Genomic DNA, 23,996 nt, shown 5'->3' with positions numbered 1-23,996 from the left:
TAATTTAAAAATTTTATTTTACATAGTATTTTTTTTTTGAAACTTACATAGTATTTTTTAAAAACAATAAAATTTAAACATTTAATAGATGACATGGTAATTAATATATAATTATTATCTTGAAATTTTGTAAAACTGAAAATATAAAGAATAAAATATAATCTTTACGTGGGTTTATCAAAATTTACATTCAATAAAAAAATTAAAAATAATATAAAATATTTAAAAAACACAATGTGTAACTTGAACTTAACTATACTTATAGTTATGTTCAAATTACATCCAATATAATTAACTCTATGATATATTACATTGCTCCATAACTTTTCATTGAAAATATTTTGACAATTACATGAAAAATCAATTGTTGGATTATGTTAACTTCTTATAGCCTTCATACTTGCAACATATCAAAATTATCAAAAATTAATAACTATCTTATCATAAAATGCCTAAATTTTTAGTTTTTCTAACTTCAAAATTATATACAAAACATAAGTTTGTAAATAATACAGTAAATAACATAAATTAACACAAAATTTGACACATATATTAAGAGCAACAAAAAATATGTGATCTAATGATTAAATTTTCAAATATTAAAAATCCAAATGCTTAATAAAAAGTTATGTAATTCAATGAAAATATGTAATAAAAAGTTATAGATTGATGTAACATTGAAAGAGTTGCACCATGTGTAATTACTTGACGGTCCATTTAAGAAAGACATCTACTATATTTGAGACAAATGGGATTGAAATCAGACTCCTACTACAGAAAAATCTCAAAAAAAAAAAAAAAAAAAGGTAAAAATAATAGAGAGGAGAAGATAAGCAGAACATGACGATAATGATGAGCAGGAGGAGGAAGCATGACATGTACAATGGTATAGTTCAATGGAATTAAGACATGGATGCCCCATTTGCCATTTGTACAAGATACAACATTCCAGACAAAGAAAATCACTCTAAACTAAAGTGATCACTTGAAGCACTACCAAGCCAATGCCAGTAAAATATCAGATAAGACCTTAAGAGGGTTTTGGCCAATTCTTTTGAATTTCGAAGTAGTAACACACGTCCAAATAGCATTTTCCATCATCATCAACAAACTGAGACAAAATCAACAGAGCTAAATTAATGCAGAGTATTTTTTTATTTTTATTTGTTCTTAATTTTTAATTCTGAAATTAGTTTGTTTATTTTAGTTACCTTGGTTCTTGCAGAATAAGTGCCTCTTGCAAACATGCCAGAAGGGTGGTTTCTTCTTCCATTTCACACGTATAAGGCTCCTGCTGAGGACTAAAAGTTCCCAACATTCTCTTTGAATTGTCCACTGTAAATGAATTTCATGACTAACACATGTAAGAGAATGGATGCAAAAGTTTTAGTGTCAAATGATGTGAATGGTAATTAATGAAAAACTTTGCTTGTATTTGTATACCTTTCATACCGGTCTTCCACACAACGTTAGTGTATTTGAGGCCCAAGACAATATTGTTGGAGACGGTGAAGCTAAATTTGAGGCGGTACTGACTTCCTTCCTTGAGGGTGAAGAGAATCCTTTTAGAATTGTTACCAAATGGAATTGGCAAAATGAGATCTGGTCGCCCCGGGCATAGTATTGTGAGGCTTTGCATCTTCACTTCTGGTTCTTTACTCTCTGATTCAATAATAGAAAAAAAAAAAAGAGAGATATGTTCAAAATTTTAATCTAACAAATATTTATTAAGGGTTGTAATCCGAATCCAATAGATCTAACTTTTAACTTCTGCTTTTACGCTTTCCAAAGCAAAATGCCAAAAGGCCGGTCAATTTGCTGGTGGTCCAAACGGTTTTAATATGACCCAATCGACTCAGAACACGAAAAGAAGATGTAGAGAAAAGATGTTATCATATGGGACCATATATGGTCTTTTTCTCCTTATGTATTGAATAGACTAATGTACCTGCAATCTAATGACATTTTTTAGAATTATTAGACACTTTACCAATTAAATTAATTAAAACTTATTTATTAATTTTTTTTTTATTTATAATAAATTCTATCTCACAGTAGTAGTAGTAATTTGGTTAATTATTGATGCACACATTACACATATTCTAAGAAAATCTGATTTCAGTCATAATAACTGTGAAATTGTAAAATCGTATTTTCGATCTGTGTACATAAACGGTGTGATAATCATTAGTCTAGCAATATGACCCCTCTGGTTTATGATGAATGAGATGGACAGGATGGTTCCTGGCCATGGTTTTTAGTTAGACCGTTGGTCACTTAATAATTCATAGTTGTTCTGTCAACAGAAATCTTGTTCTAAACCAGAAATTACCGATCCGTTAAACCATCCAATCCCAATCAAACACTGCCACTGAGGCTTCAATTAGTTGTTGGCAAAACTAAACATCAAAATCATCATGGTAGTTAAAGAGCATGAGTGTGTTTGGTATTATGGAATATATGGCAGCTGTGGCGGTCAGTGAAGAAATATTTGCTAATTAATTTAATATGATTTTGGTATCGCATCTACGTGAGAAATTATATAACTAATTTCTAGTTTGCTTTAATTATTACTCAACAAGTTTTTTTGAGGGTGAATTACTCAACAAGTTGAATTGATGTTTACACTACAGAACACTATCAAGCATTATGCAAAAAAGAATCAAGCATTACGCAAAAAAAGATATACTTTATTTGAAAATTATCCATTTCATATTTTAAATATTATTGAAGGTGTGCAGTGTCACGTCATTTATATTTTTGATTAAAGCGGCACTTTTTACACAAGATCCTAATGCTTCTTCATTTAAAATGAATCAATTTCATTATTCACATTAAATAATATTTCAAACCTAAAAACGTATATAGTGTAATTACATATTCAAAAACTAAAATGTTAACAGTGAAAAACTCTCTTTTTAAGTGAAATTGAGAAAATCTTGTTATATTAAATCCAGGATATACAATTTTACCATTAAATAATGCTAGTGCTGCATCGTTGACCATTGCGGTTATAAACTGATATGATCCTAATTGGATTTGCTCATTCAACGAAAATTCTGAATGAATGATATGTCTTGACTCTTGAGGACGGAGCACCAAACGATCTCTGCTCTCTGGTTGCTTTTTAAGCATGAGATTTTGACACTTGCATGTCTACCATTTTATCTGCAAGATCTCTTGAAAATTAATTGTACATGCCATGAACAAGATATCCATCCACATATTATTTATATATATATATATAGTGATAATATATTTTCTGGAACTCGTCAAAAAAAATATATTTTCTGGAAAATATTATCCCACCATTGTTTACCAAAGTTATTATCTTAGGCGGAATTGCCTCTAAGTTGGCAATTTTTCCACATGGTGCCTCTAACTTGGCCATTTTTTCCACGTGGTTTTCCCTTTTTGACTTTTTGTAAAAGGTTTTCCAACTTTTCTATTCCATGGATCATGAGTTTTCTCTCCTTTCTGTACACTCAGTATAATGACTTTTAAACGGGATCTTTTAGACTAGAGTGGTAATAGTTACATATTGTGTGTATGGGACAACCGTTGAAATCGTGTTTTCACAATTATAACTAAAATTGCATTTTTAAAACACAATTTTAGTTGAAGTGTATAGGCGGCAATATATAACTCAAAATATGCAACACTAATTAGCTTTTGGATTATAAGCACTATGGCATACATATAATAAGAGGCTAGGGCTGTACTAGGTTTTGGATTAGTGTGATGCTATAGTGACTCAGATTTCTATACAATTAGCCCAATTAAAGGGCAAAATTTGCCAAATAGTATAATTTTGGAAAATTATTAGGCGGATGACATGCGTTCAAAGTTATTTAGTAAGTTTGACTCTTTTTGGAAGTCGATTTTAAGAAACTCAACTTCTGGGCAAAATCAACTCCCCTTCGGGCAAATATATAAGTTTGACGTGAAAAAAAAAAAAAAAAAAAAAAAAAAAAAAAAAAACACACGTGGAAGTCGAGTTTACTAGTTAAACCTTTCCTTCATCAGATTTTGGAGATCCTTTATTTTGCTGGTGTGGTCTGCAAGTACATAGTTATGAAGTTCTTTGGCAAGAAAATTTGAATCCATCATTTTGCCATCTTTGTTCACCCCAATTGACGGACGAGTGTGAGGAACGATGTATACTATGACAGCCCATAATCCGTTAAGCTTCCGTTGTGAGAATGCTCGGACTTTCCATGCACATAACTTGTTCATGCACTTCACACACAATCTTTTCTAGTTGGACCACTCAATTATATAATTCTTGTTGTTGTCCATAGAGTAAACTATTAACGCCTGTCTCACTGCCTCTTTATTAGGGAAAATCAACCCTTTGCTAAAATTCATTCTCCGCATCCAACTTGATGAAAATGGTATCTCAACATTTGAAGGATCAACTATATTATCCCAAGTGTTTGCATGGAATGACGGGCCATGAGCTTCATATGTAGGGACTATAGTTGTAACATGTTGCACACCTATACCATCGCCTATATCATCTTGAAACTCTATAGCATCATCATCATGATCCTCCACGACATCATGACGGACATTGTCAACATTTTCATAGTTTATAGTATTCTCGCGAAAGTCATCTCTCCCAATCATCTCTTCATACTCATCTCTACCATGGTCAACATCGTCTTCGTCTTCGTCTTCGTCTTCCCCCTTTAGAGATTAAATACATTCTTGTTGATAACTAGATCCGCAAACCTCCATTGGAGTTGGTGTCTCTTGACATGGTAGTGTATAACCCCCAATTGTGATGCACAGGGTAAGAGTCGGATGACTATCCGCGTGTAATGATTGGAATTCTTTCCCGCCACCACCCTCAAAAGTTGTTTGTTGCACATCTTCACCGCCAACTTCTATACGAGGCTCTACACTTATATACAACTCGACAACTTTTAACTGGGGCATAGAGTTTATCCTGTCAAACATAATCTTAACATGCTTGTCTCATTTTATTTCAAAAAGCATGAAGACAATACGATCACTGAACACTGCATGAAGAGCACGATATATAATTTTTATGTCATGCAACCGACGGTCCAAATCCAGCTCTTTCATAATTTTCTTTTTCAACTTCTTCAAATTGATCTCCCACCATTTTTTTAACTGAATAATCTCTAATGTTTTACTAGGCCCTTCATATGTCACTCCATAAGTCACATCACTGCAAGGCTCCCCACCATATTATAGATATAAATCAATCGAACTTATTACAAGCTTATAAGTCAAATAAGTTTACTAAGAGTTAGTGACGAATATAACACATTTATTCAATATGAACTACAAAATATTGCCTCAAGGAAAATATGAAAATAACATTGTATAGTCCACCAAACAATTATAAACAAATTTTTAAACTCAAACAAATTTGTACATGGTCGCTAACCTTAAAAAATTAATATTCATTACACCTTACAACTAACAAACCATTACACATTACAACACATTGCAAATAAATAACATGTTACCCATTCATTCGCACTATACATAACAACACATTACAAAGAAAAACCCATTGCATATTGAATAAAAATCCATTACAAAGCACAAATAACAAATGCAAAAAACAATAATAATAATGATAATAAATTACTATTACAAACAACACATTACTCATCAACAATATAAAAGTGGTATGTGTATATATATATATCTACCAAATGAAAAAGTGAGTATATATATTAGCCAAGTCTAACCAAAAAAAAAATTAAAATTAAAATGGTTAGAATATTTACCTACAAATTGAAGAAGAAGAAAAGCTTTTTAATTTGTAGAATGATCAATGTATGTGAAAGGGAGAGTTTGGGCGTGGGAGAGAGCTGGGAGAAGTAAGAGTTGAGTGAGTTAGATGAAAAGTGTATCAATGTATCGAAGAGTTTATATCTGAGATGGTAGAGGTTGGTGTAAACTTTATTGGAAATCGATTTTGATAGACTCGAGTTCCATTTAAATTTTTTTTTTACCGTGCTCGCTTAACTGAGACAGGTGGGGCAGGTGTTGTAATCACTGGCCTGGAAGTCGAGTATGCTATACTCGATTTTCTTTGGTGTACGTGACTTTTGCTCATTGTTAACCGAAGCTTGAAGTCGAGTTCAATATACTCGACTTTTAATAGAAGTCGATTTCTGTAAACTTGACTTCCACGTGGCTTTTTTACTTTTTTTTTAATCCACGTTAGACTTATATATTTGCCTAAAGGAGACTTGATTTTGCTCAAAAGTCGAGTTTCTTAAAATTGACTTCCAAAAAGAGTCCAACTAACTAAATAACTTTGTACGCATGCCATCTGCCTAATAATTTTACAGAATTATATTGTTTGGCAAATTTTGCCCAATTAAAGCCCAGTACATTGATTCAGTTATGAACCGGGATAAATTATTGAACGTAAAATATAGTTTTTCAATTCAAGATGACTAATAATTTTTGGTTAATTTTTTGCTTAAGTTCCATTCATTCCTTCACAATACATAAATAATACACATAATGAGACAACTATACTAATAACTAGGAACCAACTCCTATCAAGTACAAATTTGAAACAAAAACAACCTAATCTACTACTGCTAATTTATTATTCAAATTCAAACTTCATCAACTGCTGCATAATTATCTTCCATGTGACCTTGGGACATAACAGGTTGAACACATTTGGTACCACAAAACCTTCGTCATTAGCCAAAGCTTTGGGAGAGAATCTAAACAAATATTTGCGTAAGTTTGGTTTCCCAGAGCCCCACATGTTCTTTTCTTTCATCAGCTTCTCAAAATATTCTATCTTTTTGCTCATTTTCTTAGTGACCCTTGACCAGACATTATTATGGTTAGCACTTGGCAAGTAGCTGAATTATTTCATGAAGCCATTGGTGCTTTCTGAATTTCATCATCACATATCATTATGTCCGGGGCATCCGGTTGCATGCCTCACCGCGTGCATGGTTATGCTTTCCTTTTCACTTTTGGAGGGCATGCATCTAGTTGGCAATTCCTAGAGAAGTAAGCAGTTTTACAAAGCTAAAATTGTTCTCTCTCAAACGGCTCGTAAGTACAAAAGGAACAATAACAAAGGTTTTTTTCTATAAAATAATTTTTTATTATAATAATTATATATAAAAAAGTAACAATTACGGAGATGGAGAAAAAAAATTTATCTTATGAGAGTGGTTTATGAACTATCTCTCACAATAGTGGATCCTACAAGTGTGTATGAGAGGATCGAGGATTCCTCTATAAATCAATTTCATAAGATACTTTTTTTTCTAAAACAAGCCAGAGCTAAGGGGTTACTTAAAAATACCCCCTAGCATTTTAATATTCACTTTTTAGGGAAGGCAACAAGCTTTAGGTTGTGATGTCAAACATATAAAGGAGCTTGTATTAGTGTCCTAATCAAGGATCAAAGACGATGTTGAATACAAGTTTTTCTTTCTTGCATGACATACTCTGACGGACTAAAAGCATGCCGTACAGTCCCACAATGCCCACCTTCACTTCACATGGCCTATTGACCTGAAAAAATAAAAGCAAAAACAAAAACAGAACCCCCAAGGACCTGAACAAGGCGTATAGCTTGTTTGGCATTCGAGAGCTGTTGCCACTTCAATGTTTGATTTTATCATAATTATCTTAACATTTTATTTTATATATTCATTATCAAATGAAAATGATCAGATTTTGTCATGTCATCTGCGATTAAAAAAATCTTAATTATAACCATTTACATTTATGTAAATTATTGATCTCATAATAAAATTCAATCCATTTATTTCAAAATAATTAAGAAGCCTCCAAAAAAATAGCAAGTAAAATATCCATGCACGCGCATGACTATCTGGAAGATGCCACATTACAAATTTACAATGCCGATACAACTATAAAAATCAACAGCTGAACTGACTAATAGAATACAAAATCGACGAAATCAACCAACATAACAGCCACTCTGGTGTAACTTTCTGTACAATGACATGTTATAGCAATTCTACCTGTTATCTTCAGTTCCAAAATTTCTTAGATCGACAAATCAACCAATAAAACCAATGACAATTCAACTTTCCCTCTATCTGTACAATGATAACTATAATTCACCAATAGTCTAATAGAGCAAACTTTACATGCAAACCAATCTTCCCACCCTGGGTCACTAGCTTAGCAGCCGTTACCAACCAATGCCCTGGAGCATCATGGGGTCCTCGCACCACCTCAGCTGTTTCCACATATTTAAGTAGCTTTGTAGAATGAACTGGTATTGGTGGCCCATTCGGATATACACCAGAGTTAAGTGCATTAGGAGTCTGCTGTTGTGTATTAGTAACGGTCCGCTGAGTGAATGTAAATGTTGTGCTCAGATTCGTGAGGAAATTTGACTTGCGAGAACCTTCAGGTGCAGCAGCCCACTCTGTCTTGCGGATGGAGCAATTAGGTAAGTGCATATAAAGAAGTCGTAGGTGAAGTACTGTTTTGGGCCACTGCCCTTTACTAAGAAGCTGAGCACCAGTCACAATATAAACACCACTTAAATCTCCCTGCAGCCAGTTTGGATCATGCTTAACCACTGCTGTGCACACATTTGAGAATCTCTTCCATTTGACTGGTTCTAGGAATTGGTCACTAAGCTCATGATCATCAGAACCTCGCCACAGAAATGGCTTGTTTGTGGTTGTGGTATCCGATGAAAGGGTCATCGTATTTGGAAGGCTTGAGAGATGCTGCAAATGTAATGCCAACTGGTTGCTTTTCTTTCCTTCTAAGTACAAGCGCAGGCCAACCACCGGTTTTTTTCCAGTCTGAACCTGAAATGGTATTAAAAATATACCTATAAACTTAAAAACACCATAATTAACAACCACTATTTTATGCCAATGACTTTTAGGTCAAATGACATTTCCTAATATTTTCCCATGGAGACATCCTAGTTTGAATCTCCCCTCCGCCACTTATAATGTACCAAAACAAATGCAATTTTATATTGCTCAGCTCTTACAAATAGTAATCCCACTGTTAATGAGCCACACTAGAATAAGTAGCATAAAAGTGAACCTCATTAGAGACCTAAAGATTTCAGACATCCTATTGTCAGTAACACTAACAGGAGATCCTCTGTTCTCTATACTAGGTCTTGAGGCTAGTTGCTTTCTCCCAAGCCTGGCCCATAGTGGGCAACCCTATTTGTTCTCACAAGTATAGGATCAGTACCAAGTGCTGGTCCCACCAAATTTGGGTCCAGGGAGGGATAGCTTGGTTATGGTCCTGTCCTTCAACATTTTTTGTTTTAGTTTTTTTTTTTTCAGCTATGAATAAACTAAAATGTTGAGGTAGTATTCAGGAAACATGCACAACACATAGCTAACTCATGGGACAAATCACTAATACGTTGTTCAAAATTTAAATTATAAAAGAATTACCATAAGGGTTGGTAGCATTATAACAATTCATGGAAGAGAGTCAAGCTCAATTAACTTATAAGGCCTTTATTTACTTAGACCCTCTGCTTCACCTATCTATATCTACACAACAAGACATGAGTAAGGTTATGGCTTTCAAGAACACGCTAAATATCTCTTAAATATAAACGAATCCCATAGTTGGACATAAACTGCATCTGATGTGCATAACCAAGTCCATGCAAACCCTAGAATTTAATTTACTAACTACAATCCAAGAAGCATGTGGTTTGTACTCTCATCAATTTTATTTAAACAAAAGAACATAAAAGGCTGATCATCTTTTACCACATTGTTAAAGGGAAAGAAAAATTTGGTTTTTTGAGTTTTCCATATTTGGCATCTCTTGAGTGATGCCATAGATTCTGATTCAGTTGCTAGAAAGTTGGCTCAGAAACTTTGGTTGTCATGAGAACATAAAAAATTTGGAATGTTCTTCCTTTGTTTGTAATATGGACAATTTGGAGAGAGAGAGAGAGAGAATATATATTTTAGGATTTTTTATGGTAATTTCCATCTTTCTTGTCTCCTTTTTTCTGATGAAGTTATTTTACTTAAAAAAAATAAATGAAAGGAAGGGATTAATGACAAGAAAGTCACTCATCAAAAAGCTATAGCCAGGCTAGGACTTGTTACAGGCAAATTAGGAAATGAAAGAAGTCTATAACTAATCTCATCAGCAACAGCCCAAAATTGAAATACATGATATTTAAAGAGTTTTTGCATCCATATAACCCCAGGTCATCTCTAGATATTATGCAGCACAAGAAATCTATGGACTCATTAGCAACATCAAAACCGTGTGCATGTGCGTATCTGTGTGTGTATGCATCTCTCTTACTCTAATAAAAACCTATAATTTGTAAAATAAGAATGAACAAAAATTTCATCTAGAAAAAGAAAAAGTTTTGCTTTTAAGCTCTATGTATCTCCTTTTTTCCAAATAGTATTGAACATTATGTGGATTAATTTTAAGAAACATTCAAAACCTAATAACTGTCTAACCCATATAAATGTCGGAAAAAGAGTGACAGAACAAGTGCACATGTGCTGATGGACAGACATATATGTATAGGGTGAGAGACAGTACCTGGGTAGAGCTGACATAAATCTTAGGACCCAGGAAACTAAACTGCAGGAGAGGGCAAGAAGCCTTTCTCCGTTGATGCCCAAGAGGCAGCTCACAAAACATAGGTGCCCATTGCCTGGGAACTTGAAACTCCAAGAAGTGCTGTAAATCCTCTGGAGAGGGCTTGTCTGAAAAGAGAATGAGTGAATCAAAGCTCCACTTAATGATTTACGACAAGTCAAAGCTCTACTATTACATAATATTTCAATATAAAGATAGTGAGGAGATGGAAAAATGTAATTAGGAACTCAACAAAGAAAAGGTACTATGACACTTTACAAGGCCATACTGGAATGAATTCTACCAATTCATAATATCCAGGTGGATTTTAGACATCAACCAAAAGTCAGTCCTCTGGGGAAGACAAGCCAATCTTGTCTCTTATCATTGTAACAATCTCTTGTCAATATTCTTTGAAATAACAATATAAGCTAATAGCATTTTTTTCCTTCTTTCCCTTTTGCCAGTACCGTTGAGTTTCTATCTTCCCATCAAGATGTTATAAAAGTTCTCAAATTCTGTATACATTCTCTGGCAGTACCAGTGATGAGGAACATAAGTGGCAGCCCACTTTGAAGGCCTATAAGAGACGAGGAAAAGCTGGTTCTAGTGCTCAAGCCTTAATTTGGGATGTTTCAAGATGTTTCGGATGATGGGACACTCTCTTGGGACCTTGCTTACTCTAATTTTAGAATAAGGGTAATTTGGTAATTTCCAGAAATCTGGAACATGCTGTCCTTGGCTGTACCAAAGGTCCATGAGTCTTACTTTATGTTTCGAGTCCTCCTATTTGGTTTGGGAGTTATTAAGTCTTATTTATTAATTGTCCTTTTAAGGGATTAACAATAGCCTCTATGCTCCATTGTAGTCAATGTTAATTCATTAGTGATTGATTAATAAAATTCCAGCAGCTTATTTAAGCCTTGACGGTGTGATTGCCTTCTCCTTCCTAAGTGTGATTGCTTAGGAAGACCTAGGTGTGATTGCCCAGTGTTTTATCTTTCTTATTTACTTTTTTTTCTCTGTTTCAGCCCCAAAACAGCCATCAATATTCATTCTTTCTAACCTAAAACTATTAAACATCAATCCTTACCCAAAACTCATTAAAAAAACCTAGTATAGTGCTGAATTCTAAAAGATCCTGCATCACCCAACCAATATACATTTTTAACTATTGAAACAGAAATTTCAACTAGAAACAATCACAAGTGAGTTATGTAACAATTTAAAGTGGCAATGGATGGTGAAAATCCATGGAACTTAATATTTATTTCTATTCCATTGGCTTGAACTAGAGCACTTACAGCGAAGATACAAGTTGATTGCATGACTAAGATAACCACTGCCTGAAATCCCAGTCAGAAGAGAAGTAATAGGAACAAACTTGAACAGGATTGCTTCAGGTTTAGCAGGTACAGTCTGGAGCCAATTGGAGTGACCGTGCAAGAACACATCCCCTCCCCTTTTCGAACAAACAATACTGAGGCCCTGTTCCAAGTTTAAAATAAAAAATATAATATATCCATTGCCCATAATTTTTATCCATATTATATACTAGATTTTCTTGAGTTCTTGGCTTACATCCTTGCTTGATGTTTCTGAAATACTGGTCAACTGCATTGTGTTTGATTGTAATACACGATTAAAAAGCTCCGGAACCTAGAGCATTAATTCACATTCATTAATCATATACAGTATATTCTATAAATTTACAACATGAAATAACAAGATAAAGCACAATACTTTCTGTTTGCCATCTCTTGTTTTCATCTGCATTAGTGAAGGGCTTCCATCTGAAAATAGAAAATCTCCAAGATCTTCCAAATGTCTTCGTAGATCAGCAGGAGGAATTGGTGATGAAGGCTTCTGCTTAACACAAACTAAATCTTGACCTCCAACAGCCATTCCTACTATTATGTGTGTCCCATATGTCTGGATGAATCTGCCTAATAAAATTGATCAGTATCCATATAAGACAGCAACCCAAGGTCAAGCATGACCCAATGTCCCACATGATTTGAGGACCAACAAAAATATCTCACAGACTAGTCAGCCTCACATTTGGAATACTCAGATTCCATTCTCTCCCCCACCCCTCCCCTCTCCCCAACACAGATACAAAAACAGGTAAAAGTAATAGAAAGAAAAGAATATCCAAACAGGTAAAGTCCAACTAACACTGAAAGCTGGGCTAAAACATCTTTATCATATTCTATTTTCCAGTTTTTCCCCTTCAGCTCAACTTAACACATTTTCCCAAATTAAAGGACAACAAAAAAACGGCTTCTTCCTAAAACAAGGGAGAGGGATCCTTGGTTTTTTATTACCTTTAATTTTCCTTTTTTTACCAATTAGCTCAAAACAGAGGTCAAGCTTCAGTGTGATGACAAATGCACCAAAAGCAACAGGTTGCAAGTTCGAGTAAGGGAATCAGCCTTTTCAAAATAAAATTAGTTGTAAGGCTGCCTACTAATCACCTCTACCAAACCCGTAAAAGTGGGAGTTTTGTGCCCTAAGTACGACCATTTAGCTCCAAACAAATTGTGCTTGTGCTAAGAATATGTAAAAGTATATCATGTAAGTCCCCTCATTTGAGAAACATAAAGAGTTTGAACAGTGGAACTGGAACAATAATATCTTCACCGCCATGACTTTGGTTAATGCATAGAACCCCTCATTTGTGCTTGTGCTACTGTCATGATTTCACATATAACAAAGAAGATTTGAGGATACACAACATGAAAAATTTTATGAAGGAAAACATCTGACTTCTTGAATAGTATGAGGAAATATTTATAGCGAAGCAGGAGCATGGAAATCTTAAAAAGTACTAGAATTTATTCAAAGGAATCTTGATGAGATATAAAAATACTCCCACTGTCCTAATAAAATAGATGGGGGTTGTTTCTTTTTCAGGCTATCCCAAAACATATGGAAGTTTCTTAAAATTAAAGCATTTATCCATTTAACTTCTCATATTACTCTTGAATTTGAACCCACTTGAAAAAAAAAATTTAAATGACCTTTCTTAGTCCACCTTAGGGAATTTTAGGAAGATTTTTACATATATATTGTTTCATTAAATACATGCCATTTGTGAACTCCCATATTTGGAGATGAAGGGCATCCTAAGGCCAATGAAATTATAACTTTTTGAATAATGGTTAAGTCATTATATTCACCTTTTCCTATTAGCTTATGTTTTATGGGACAAGTGATAATTTACCATAGTATCAAAGCAGGTGGTCTTGAGTTTGAACTCTATCTTCACTCTACCTCCCATTAAAAAATTAAATACTCCACATATTGAGCTCTAGTTATTGAAGGAGAGTCTAAACCACACATTTGGGGGAGTATTCGAATAATAATTAAGTAATTAAATTCACCATTTCCTATCAGCTTTTACTTTTGCGATTAATGGAAATTTATCAATATATATGTTCTTAATTTCATTTTAGTTTGGTTTTCCTATAGAACCATAAATTTCACAAAAGTCAGCTTGGGTTTAGGAAGAGCTCTCTAGGGTCAAATATGCAGATCAGGAGTCTGATATTTTAAAAATAAAATTTCTAGGGAAATAGGAAATCTGAGATCTCGAGAACGCCAGAAGTAGTTAAAGTTAGCTTGAGGAGGTTTCACTGACACCACTATGCTATGATTGCCAAGCAGTTTTTTCCTATAGAAATCCAGTCCAACAATAGATTTTGCAATGCCATTTCTAAGAGTTGTTGAATTGACACCAAACCATGTAGTTCTGATGGTACATTCGTTTCTCCCCAACAGGGAGAGTACGGGTTCAATCCACTGGGAGTGTAGTCCCCTTAACCTTTACTGCTAAAAAACAGGTTTAAAGATTCTTACTTTTTTTTTTTTTTTTCTCAAGTGGCATATTTAGTATTAAAGAGTATTTATAACTAACATCATGGGTTTTCCGTATGTTGGGAACAAAACATAATCATTAAACAAATTTACCAAAAATAAAAATAGAATTAGCCACATGTAAGCACTAGTTATTTCAACAAAATGATAACCTTTCATAACTTTAACTTACAGACATAAAAGATTCCCCAAAAAACCAAAAGGAGGGCTAAAAAAGAATCACGATTAAAAATAAGTAAAGGATTTCAAGTATGCAGTAGGTTTTCTTAGGCAGTCAAAACCAATCTGATCAGGATTTTCATTCTTTAGGAGCAACAAACTGCATCAAGAAAATGTTTCTAAAATGTATTCAGCTACCAGAAAAAAAGGATCAATATATTCTTCTTCCTAGACTCTTCTACATCCCATAATTATTAGTTTTACATGTATCAAATTTTATCTTGAATGAAGATCCAAGAATTCAACCTACTTCAACTTGGAGACAAGATGAGTACACGGTTGAATATACAAGTCAAAATGAAGGATGGACTTATTTTCAAGACTCTTGTAATCATTGATTTGTGATAACATATAAATTTAATGATATGACAGAAACAAAAGATTCTTTGTGCATAATGCTTCTAACAATGATCAAAGAGGTGGTGTAAGTCTCAAGCTCAAGAATTCCTATACTTAAAACAACTTAAAACTCAAGGCCAAGTTTTTTCCCAACTGAGGGAGAATAATACCAATGAAGATTATGAAATTCAATTGAAGCAAGCATCATATTATTTTAAAGATCTAGTTATACATGTTCGAGGTAAAAAAAAAAAATTTAATTCGTGTTTTTACTTAGAAGTTACTGTTATTTTAATAATTATGGGCATAACTATAATTTCTGCAATTCTAGCAAATTAAGGGTATTTTGGTCATTGACTTGCGTATGAAATATTTACCTTATTAGGTTTTTATTTTAGTAATAAAATTAGGGATTCTATGTCACTAATACATGCAATTTCAGTGAATTAAGGTATTTTGGAAATTGAAGTGCATCTAAAATGTTCACCTTATTAGGTTTTAACTTTAGTAATCAAATTAGGAATCTTATGTTACTAGTACAAGAAAGAGTCTCAATATACTTGATAAATTGCCGCTTGTCCAAAAATTAAGTTAGGAAATAATAAATTTAATAACTATTATGCTAATACTCCACGTCATGTGTGGGCCAAACTATCCCTCAATAAGTGGGGGCCCAACACGTAGAATTTTTAAATTTTTAAATGGGAGGTAGAGTGGAGATAAGGTACTCAAGACAATGGACCATGATACCATAATAAACTCCCATATGTCCCAAAAACTTAAGTCTTTAGCAAATAATGAATTTCATCAATTAACCATTATTCTAACAATATTAAAACAATTAAGAGAGTTAATGAATAGAAAATTGGGTCTTTTGGTTTATGAAAGACTTGTATCCTTAGTATTTGATCTTTTTCTTCTTTCACAGGTACTTTTCAAGGTAATGTTCAGTCCCCAAAAAAAATTAAATTTAAAAGAAATCCACTGTTTTCCTCCTCCTTTGCAACCCAAATTTAAACTTTTTCCTTCCTCTTATCAAACCCTAACACCACATATTCTCCTGCAAAATAGCCACAAACCCTTCAAACACTAATTAATTCTACAAAGCCTCAGCGTTTCTTCTAAATCTAACACCTTAAATTACTTATAATAAAAAAGATTCCTAAACCTTAAATCAACAAATTCCCCTAACCCTAGGCCCACCACAAATAAAAGTAGACAAGATTTTCTTAAATTTTTCCTATGTCAGATGATATTACTGAGTTCCCAGGTATCAGAATGGAATTGCCCAAAGCCAGTCCTACTGAAGTGGGATCCTTAAAGGGATAATCTAGTTACAACCCTGACCTTCAGCATTTATGAAAGAAACCTGTGTGTGTGTGTGTGCGCGTGTGTGTGTGAGAGAGAGAGAGAGAGAGAGAGAGAGTTTGTGCATATGCATGTGTGAATGCTTTTCATCATATCGTATGAACAATTTCTAATACAAAATGAGAGGTTTTTAGTGTCAAATGATAAATATATAGAAATGAAGATTGGAAAAACCACCTAGACAATAAAGCCGGATCCCAACGAGATGGAACAGACTTCTTTACGTCATCTTGCAGTAGTAATGGAGATGCTGTTAGATGCAGATAATACAATGAGATGAAGTAGCCATCAAAGGCAAGATATTTGGTATCTGCAGCATCATGATACCAATCGCCACTTAACTCAAAAATAGCATTAAGATAGCCTGATGGAATTTTCCCTTGTATTGAAGATTTCTGATTAAGCAACTCAGACATCTGCAGAAAAAAGAATGTAATGAAACATGTAGAAACTTAGCCATAAATAAGGCTTGAGAATCAGATTATTTTCACGAAATCATATAAATTAAAACTCATTACTGGCACCCAAAATCTAGTCATATTTTTAAAGTTACTAGCAAATTATAAAATTAATCAAAATCTAAGACACATTAGATCCAGAGATTATATTCACATTAAATGCCATAAGCAGCCAGTAACTACTGTGATAACATTTTGCAACCAAATGTATATGATCAGTCATATCAAATTTAAAATGGCACAGCTTCAAAGTCAAATAAATAAATGAGCAAACAGCAAGACAGGTTGATTTGAAAAACAGCAGCCATATATTTCTAGCATTATCATTTCAGTTTGTACAAAATTAGCCAAATATATCTAGCACTATCATTTTCACTCTTTACTTTGTAGTCTCTTTACATTGTAGTCTCCAGTTATAACATTCTCTTAAGAAAATCTTAGACCAAGGAAATGTTTTCTGGACCCTTCATCTTACCATACAAATTTATATTTAAATTATCAAGTTATTCGTATATCAAGATTTGTGCCTGATGTCATGATAAAATAATATTAATTTGCATTGGATTCAAGGTAAGATAACACATGGAAAATGATATATATCATGTACACAAATATCACAGACATTTCAAATTGACTGTGTCATACAATAAATGATGCAATACAATAGACGTCACAGCCTGACTATTGTTGGATAATAAAAAAATCAATTTTAAACCCTTCGCTTATTAAAAGAAAAAAGAAAAAATCAGAGAAATCATCTCAACACTAATTCAAGACTAGAAGCAGTTAACTCTTTTATTGTTCTTTATACAATATCTTTCAGCTTTTAGTGACACAGAATACAAGAGGCTCATTGATTGACTTCAAATCATCTTTAAAATAGGGTACAAAATTTTTTTGTCCAATCTAATAAATGCAGTCTGTTGGATTTTTCAGTTAGCAAGAAGTCTTAATTTTATGTTTATTGGCATTAGATTAGGTTTAATAAGTTTTAACAGTCGGGCATCTCTACAATTTCCAGCATCTATCGACATGTACTGTACACATGGAAAATCTCCTTTCTTTCAATTTTACAAGAAACATAGCCCACTTAGTTTGGATCAAGTTGTTTTATTGAGACCTTATGACCTAGGACAGCACCAACAGGGCTTTTAGGTTACTTTCTTCTCTTGATAGATTTTAGTGGCCAAAGGATTGAAAAGGTATGAGGGATTAGGTTTTAGAGGTTGCAAGGGCTTATTGGGCTTAAAAAGATTGAATCTTGATGGCTAGAAGTGGTTAGAAACCAAAAGGAAAATTGCAGGTTTTTCTGGGCTCTAGTGTAGGTATGTCTTTAAGCTTCACAATCATTAGATATCATCCTTATTATATCCAACTTCTGCAAATTTGTAAGGTTATTATCTTTCTCACTTTCATTAGTCATTAGATATTAATCAAAAGCTAGGAGTTATGATATACCAATAACAATGGACATTACAAAGAAATTATTGCCAGACCACTGGTTTAGCTCTTCCATTAGCATTCTTCACCAGGAAACAAGCATTTCAAATTTTTATAGATTCCATCAATGAAAGAAGCCTCCATTCGTTTTTAACTGGAAGCACCAGAATAAAGCAATAAAAATCATATATTCTCTCCCTATAAGGTTTTTGCTGTCAACTTACCCAATGAATTTCCTTCCCACCATCACCTTACCAATGTTACATCTTACTACAAGCCTACAATATCTCCAAATAACCCGTTTGGAAGCATGAGACTTGTAAAGATATTAGAAATGCAACCACATTAGTCATTACCTCCCTACATGCTTCAGATAAAAATCTCTTTTCCTATCAAAGTCAAACCCAAACCATGATTGTGAAGAATGAAGCTTTCCTCATTTTACCAAATCTTACAATCCCAGGCAATTCTCCATAAAACGACTACTAATAATACATAACTAATACCCATATTTGTTGAAAAAGTTATTGGGGATTTAGATTTCATCCAAATTTCTATTCTGCAGCTGAAAGCTCATTAGAAGGTCCTATGATTAATCACAGTCTGTAATTTGTTCAGAATATTTAATCTTCTACAATAAGTTCCACCTGAGGTCGATATCTGTGCACCAAAGATGGCTTCATGTATCTTTTTTATTACGAGCGCATGAAAACATTTTTAAGCAAAAACCTTTACCACAACTTCTTCAGTTTGCAGTATATTGCATCAAACCAGAAAATCCCTAGAAATATCTACAACCTAGTTCATCATATCCTATTTGGTCATTATTAACAAGTCAAATAAGAGCCACCCTCCCTTACAAATGCCTTTTTAATCCTTTACAATTGTACTCACCCTGTTGACTCTAGCTCATCAAGTCCTATTAAAAGCTTCCATTTGTATGAAACCTGAATTTCATATCTTTAGGTTCAATTTGAAAGAGGAAGTCCAGAGATAAAGTCCATAATAGCTTGACAAATCAAGAATTCTTAGGATTGGATACTACTTGTTACCTGACACCATTTTAGACTGCCTACTCAACATCATCTACCAAAATCTACTGCTCAATCTCTTTTCCGTATCACATTCTATTTGACATCATTACATTAAGAAGCTTTGATTTAGCAACATTACTTGGTTCCTTCAACCACAGCTCCCAATCAACTCAATCAGGTCCAACTGTCATTCCCACAAGGTAAAGACTTCAATACATGATTTGAACCACAAACTCTGCTGGTTGCCAATCATCCAGCCCACATGACAAATTGAAGCCTGCAACTAATAACCAATCTCTCCGGCCAATGTTCATGACAGCAAACAACTGTTACATTGACCAGATTCCAATGAAAGCTCGTGCTCATCCTCAGAGGCAGATACGAGTTCATCAGTGTTTTTTATCCATGTGGTGTATAGTTTACCTGAGTTGAATTTATTTTTCTAATATATAAAATTTGGAGTACCCAGACGTCTCTGACGGAAACACCAGAAAATGCGATTGTTTGGATGGAGGGTTGAAGGAGAGAGAGAGTGGAATAGCGTTGGCTAAAAATAAGCTAATTTTGTGCTAAATCTCCTCTACTTTACTCCCCCTCCCTCCCTCTCTCCCTCCCCTTCAATCCAAACGGACCATAAAGGTCATTGCCAGTCTGTCTACCTGAGTTGTTGTCTGTTTGGATCTAATTTAGAAAGATTGTTTTTGATTTTGAACTCCCGTTGTTCAAATCATCAACAGGCAAAGTGTATAAACATAAGGGTGTATATAAAAATAAAATAAAATAAAATAAATCATAAAAGGCTCCTACAGAAAATATACAATTACCCTCCCAAAAATTATATATATAAAAGAAAAAAAAAAAATCATCAGACCCACCCAGAATCAAAATTAATTAAATGTACATAGAATCCCATCCTCTAATTTCATAACTGGAGCATTGCTTCTTCTTTTTTTAACTTAGATATTTGTTGATTAGGAAAAAAGAAAAAGAAAAAAGTTTGATGGTAAAGTAAGTAAATTAAGAAAAGGGAAACCTGATTGAATTGAAGAACATCGGACTTGAAGCGAAGTCGATCCCCTTTATCACAACGAATATCGAGAGGAACAGCAGGAATGGTGGGACCAGCAGGAATGAGAATGTCTCTGTTGTTAAACTCATCCACCACTACCAACCTTTGAGTCCCTTTGGCAAACTTCAGCCTAAAATCATTCGTTAAATCGAACCCTTTACCCAAAGCCTCCATCGCCTTCATCTCAATCCCCACTTCTACTCCTACCTCTTCCTTCTTCTCCTCCGCCTTCATCTCTGCTATCTCGGATCAAGTCAAAAGCTCTGAAAAACAACGTTTGCGTTTATAAACAACAACAATAATGTTGAACAGAAAGAAACTTTCAACATGGTCCATCTTCAATTCTTCATGCATGCTTTCTTTGACCTAAACAATAAATAAATAATAATAATAATAATAAATCAAATCGAATAAAAAAACTGGACACTACTACATGGCGTTATTTGTGTGTATATATATATATATATATATATAATTGGAAGAAACGTGAGCAGGCAGTAGAGTTTAATTAAGAGAGAGAGAGAGAGAGGTTTAAATAAGTTTTCGTTTTACAAAGGAAGTTTCCTGGAAGAAGAAGAAGTACAACAGATACAAAAATCTCTCTCAATAATACTAGTAAGAGTAATTACTATTAACTATTTATATTATATTCCTTCATTCAATAAATAAATAGTACTGTAGTAGTGAGTAGTGTGTGAGTCACTCATGGCATGGGATTGGATTTGGAGTTTGGACTAGGTCCGCGTAACAATTTTCAACTTTCAATTTTCAAATTTCAAACTGTTTAGGAGAGAGGGAGAGAGAGAGAGGGGAGGACCCACGTGGAATTGACGAAGGAAGAAGAAGAAAGTAGCGTTGCGTTGCGTTGCGTTGCGTTGGATTCTGAAGTCAACTTGATGACCTACTGCTTTCCACCTAACCCATCCCACTACTACCAACTACCTCTGCCGTACTTTATATCTCCCTCCCCCCTCATACTTATCTTCTTTTTTTCTAATTTTTTTGTTTTCCTCAGTAAATAAAACAAATTTAAGTTATAAAAGTTTTGACAACTTTACGATAATCATAGGATGGAAAAACTATGATTTTGTTGTTGGGTTTTCCCGCAAAGTGTGTATTTAAAATTTTTTATTTATTAAATGTGTTTAAATGTTTTATAACATAACATGATAAACTTTTCTATTTTTGTTTTTTGACAAGGAAATTTAGTCCATTTGATTTCAAATGAATGAGTAAAAATTTACAAACTCCACCATAAACTAACCCTAAAATGTATAGAGAAGATTAATATATATATATATATGTATTTCCTTAATAAAATTAAATTAAATTAAATAAATAAATAATCTATATACATTCGTTGTTCGCTCATATCATGTCACGACCACTAAGAGCATTCACATCCCAAAATTCTATCACATCCTATTTTACCATCCCAAAAAGCTATTTTATCAATTATATCATATCATTTTATAATACTCCCAGCATCCCAATTTTTATTTTACAATACAACACATTAAAATAATATTTCTACACTAAAATAATATATCCCAAAACCCAAATAAAAACAAAAACCTAAATCACCTCTGCAACCACCTGCTACTACCACCACCACAAAGAGCATACTCAAACTGAATTTTATCTCTAAAACTCAAAACCCAAAGTTGAAAACCAAAGTCATCTTCACCATGGCAACCCCAAAAACCTCAACCACCGAAACTCATGGCGACATGCAAGGATGAAGATTGTGGATAAGTCAATCTTGTTTTTCTCTAGGGTTTCTCTCTCAAAATTCTTTCTGGAAGCTCTCTACATTTCGTGGGTATAAAGGTATTTATAGTAGGGTGTATAAGGAATGCGACGAGTCAGTTACAACCAAACAGGGCATTCTGGCGACTCGAGCTCGTGACTAGAACGAGTTGCGAGTTTGAATCGCGAGCTAACTGTCTAGCCAGACTGGAGGTTTTGTCCTGTAGTGCAATAGCTGGCGTGACCCTTCAGCTCCCCCTGCATGCTTCACACGTGTGCCACCTTTGGTGACTCACCAGTCGCGAGATCCAGTCGCGAGGCTCTTCTTGAGTGCACACTCTTGAACTTTTCTTCACACTCTCTCACACACTACCCTTACATGATTCTCACCTATATACAGGATTTCTAAATACTGAATCACAAGTAAATTTGGTACAGAATAAAGCCAACAAAATGATTGAATAAATTCAACCTTACAGTACGAATAGAGAAGGCGAAGTGAAGGGTCTTCTTGAGAAGCAATAGTTTGTTTAAGAAATGAGAAAGGACATGAGAAAAAAAAAAAAAAAAAAAAGGGAGATAAGAGTGTGACCGGTGTGAGAGAGAGAGAGAGAGAGAGGAATTGNGCCACCACCCACGGCAACCCAGAAACCTCAGCCCCGAAACCCATGGCCACACTACCACCATCACCACGGCAACCCCCCCCCCCACCTTCACCACCATTAACCCACATATGACCCATAATAAAAACCCCATTCCACCACCACGACGGCAATCCCCAACTCCACCACCATGAACCCATAAAAAGAATTCGTCTCTGCCACAACTCATATTTGTCATGCTGCACCCACCTCTGCCACAACCATCCTTTGCTCGCCTCATCCACCTCTACCACGACCCACAAACCCAGCTACAAACCCATTAAAAATAATCAAACAAACCCACATCAGCCACCACCATGCCCACTGCCCTCTGCCCACCACCACCACGACACCACAAACCCACATCAGCCACCACCACCACCATCAATCACCCATCCCCACCACCATGGAAACTCTCCACAACATCAAACCCATAAGCTCCACCACATCAAACCCATGTCAAACCCATCTGCCACCACGTCAAACCCTTGATTCAAGGGAAAATAGAGAGAGAAAAAAAATGAAAGGACCCCAATTATTGTTCCATGACCAAATCTAGACTTGTACCAAGCACCTCCTCTTGTGGGGTTTAGGCCTAAGAATTTGTAAGAATAGATAGTGTGAATCTAGAGCCGTTGGTCAGGTCTTATTGCAATAACATCAGGAAAATTTTTTAGGGACTTAACCTCGGCCTCAAATAGCTGGGCTGCAAAACCTTCCATGGTTGTATGGTACGTGAATGTTCAAATAGTATGTAAAACACCTATGAACGTTTAGACCCCAATTTACAAATTACAAACACAAACTTATAATCAAACAATATATGTGCAGAATATGAAAATAAGCTAAAACAAAATTGGTAAAACAATCTAAACCGAAATTAATCACAACCATAGCAGTAATTAAAATGCAAAGATTAATGGAAGAGAGATACAAACACAAGACAACACAGCGATATGTTATTGAAGAAGAAACCGAAATCCTAGGCAAAAAACCTCTCCGCCGCCCTCCAAGCAAGTGAGAGAGAGAGAGAGAGAGGAATTGATAAAGTAAACAGTGAAAGTGAATAAAATATTGCACTGTAGCACAATTGCAAATTTTTGTGCCATAGTTGGTTTTTACAAGTCCGAATGTGTGGGGGGTTTTGGGCTTTTATGCTAAATTTTCCCTACGTATGGCATTTCCAATGTGAATGCTC

General features: G+C 34.4%; 2 protein-coding genes across 2 annotated transcripts; both read right to left on the bottom strand.

The window, feature by feature from the left end:
* Positions 1-830: 830 nt before the first annotated feature.
* Positions 831-1,673, bottom strand: LOC112023981 (rho GDP-dissociation inhibitor 1). Its single transcript, XM_065760568.1, has 3 exons — positions 1,444-1,673; positions 1,212-1,335; positions 831-1,111 (listed from the first exon to the last, which is right to left on the bottom strand). The coding sequence occupies exons 1-3, from the start codon at positions 1,637-1,639 to the stop codon at positions 994-996; spliced, it is 438 nt and encodes a 145-aa protein (XP_065616640.1). The 5' UTR covers positions 1,640-1,673; the 3' UTR covers positions 831-993.
* A 6,098-nt stretch (positions 1,674-7,771) lies between these two features.
* LOC112023963 (MACPF domain-containing protein At1g14780) lies at positions 7,772-21,015 on the bottom strand. Its single transcript, XM_024056595.2, has 7 exons — positions 20,373-21,015; positions 16,585-16,823; positions 12,346-12,544; positions 12,184-12,261; positions 11,907-12,090; positions 10,564-10,730; positions 7,772-8,822 (listed from the first exon to the last, which is right to left on the bottom strand). Exons 1-7 carry the CDS (start codon positions 20,640-20,642, stop codon positions 8,115-8,117), a joined length of 1,845 nt encoding a protein of 614 aa, XP_023912363.1. The 5' UTR covers positions 20,643-21,015; the 3' UTR covers positions 7,772-8,114.
* Between the last annotated feature and the right edge of the window lie 2,981 nt (positions 21,016-23,996).

This window comes from Quercus suber, unplaced genomic scaffold, assembly GCF_002906115.3.
Source record: "Quercus suber isolate HL8 unplaced genomic scaffold, Cork oak 2.0 scaffold_372, whole genome shotgun sequence".
Classification (NCBI taxonomy): domain Eukaryota; kingdom Viridiplantae; phylum Streptophyta; class Magnoliopsida; order Fagales; family Fagaceae; genus Quercus; species Quercus suber.
This window is presented reverse-complemented; position numbering and strand designations above follow the sequence as displayed.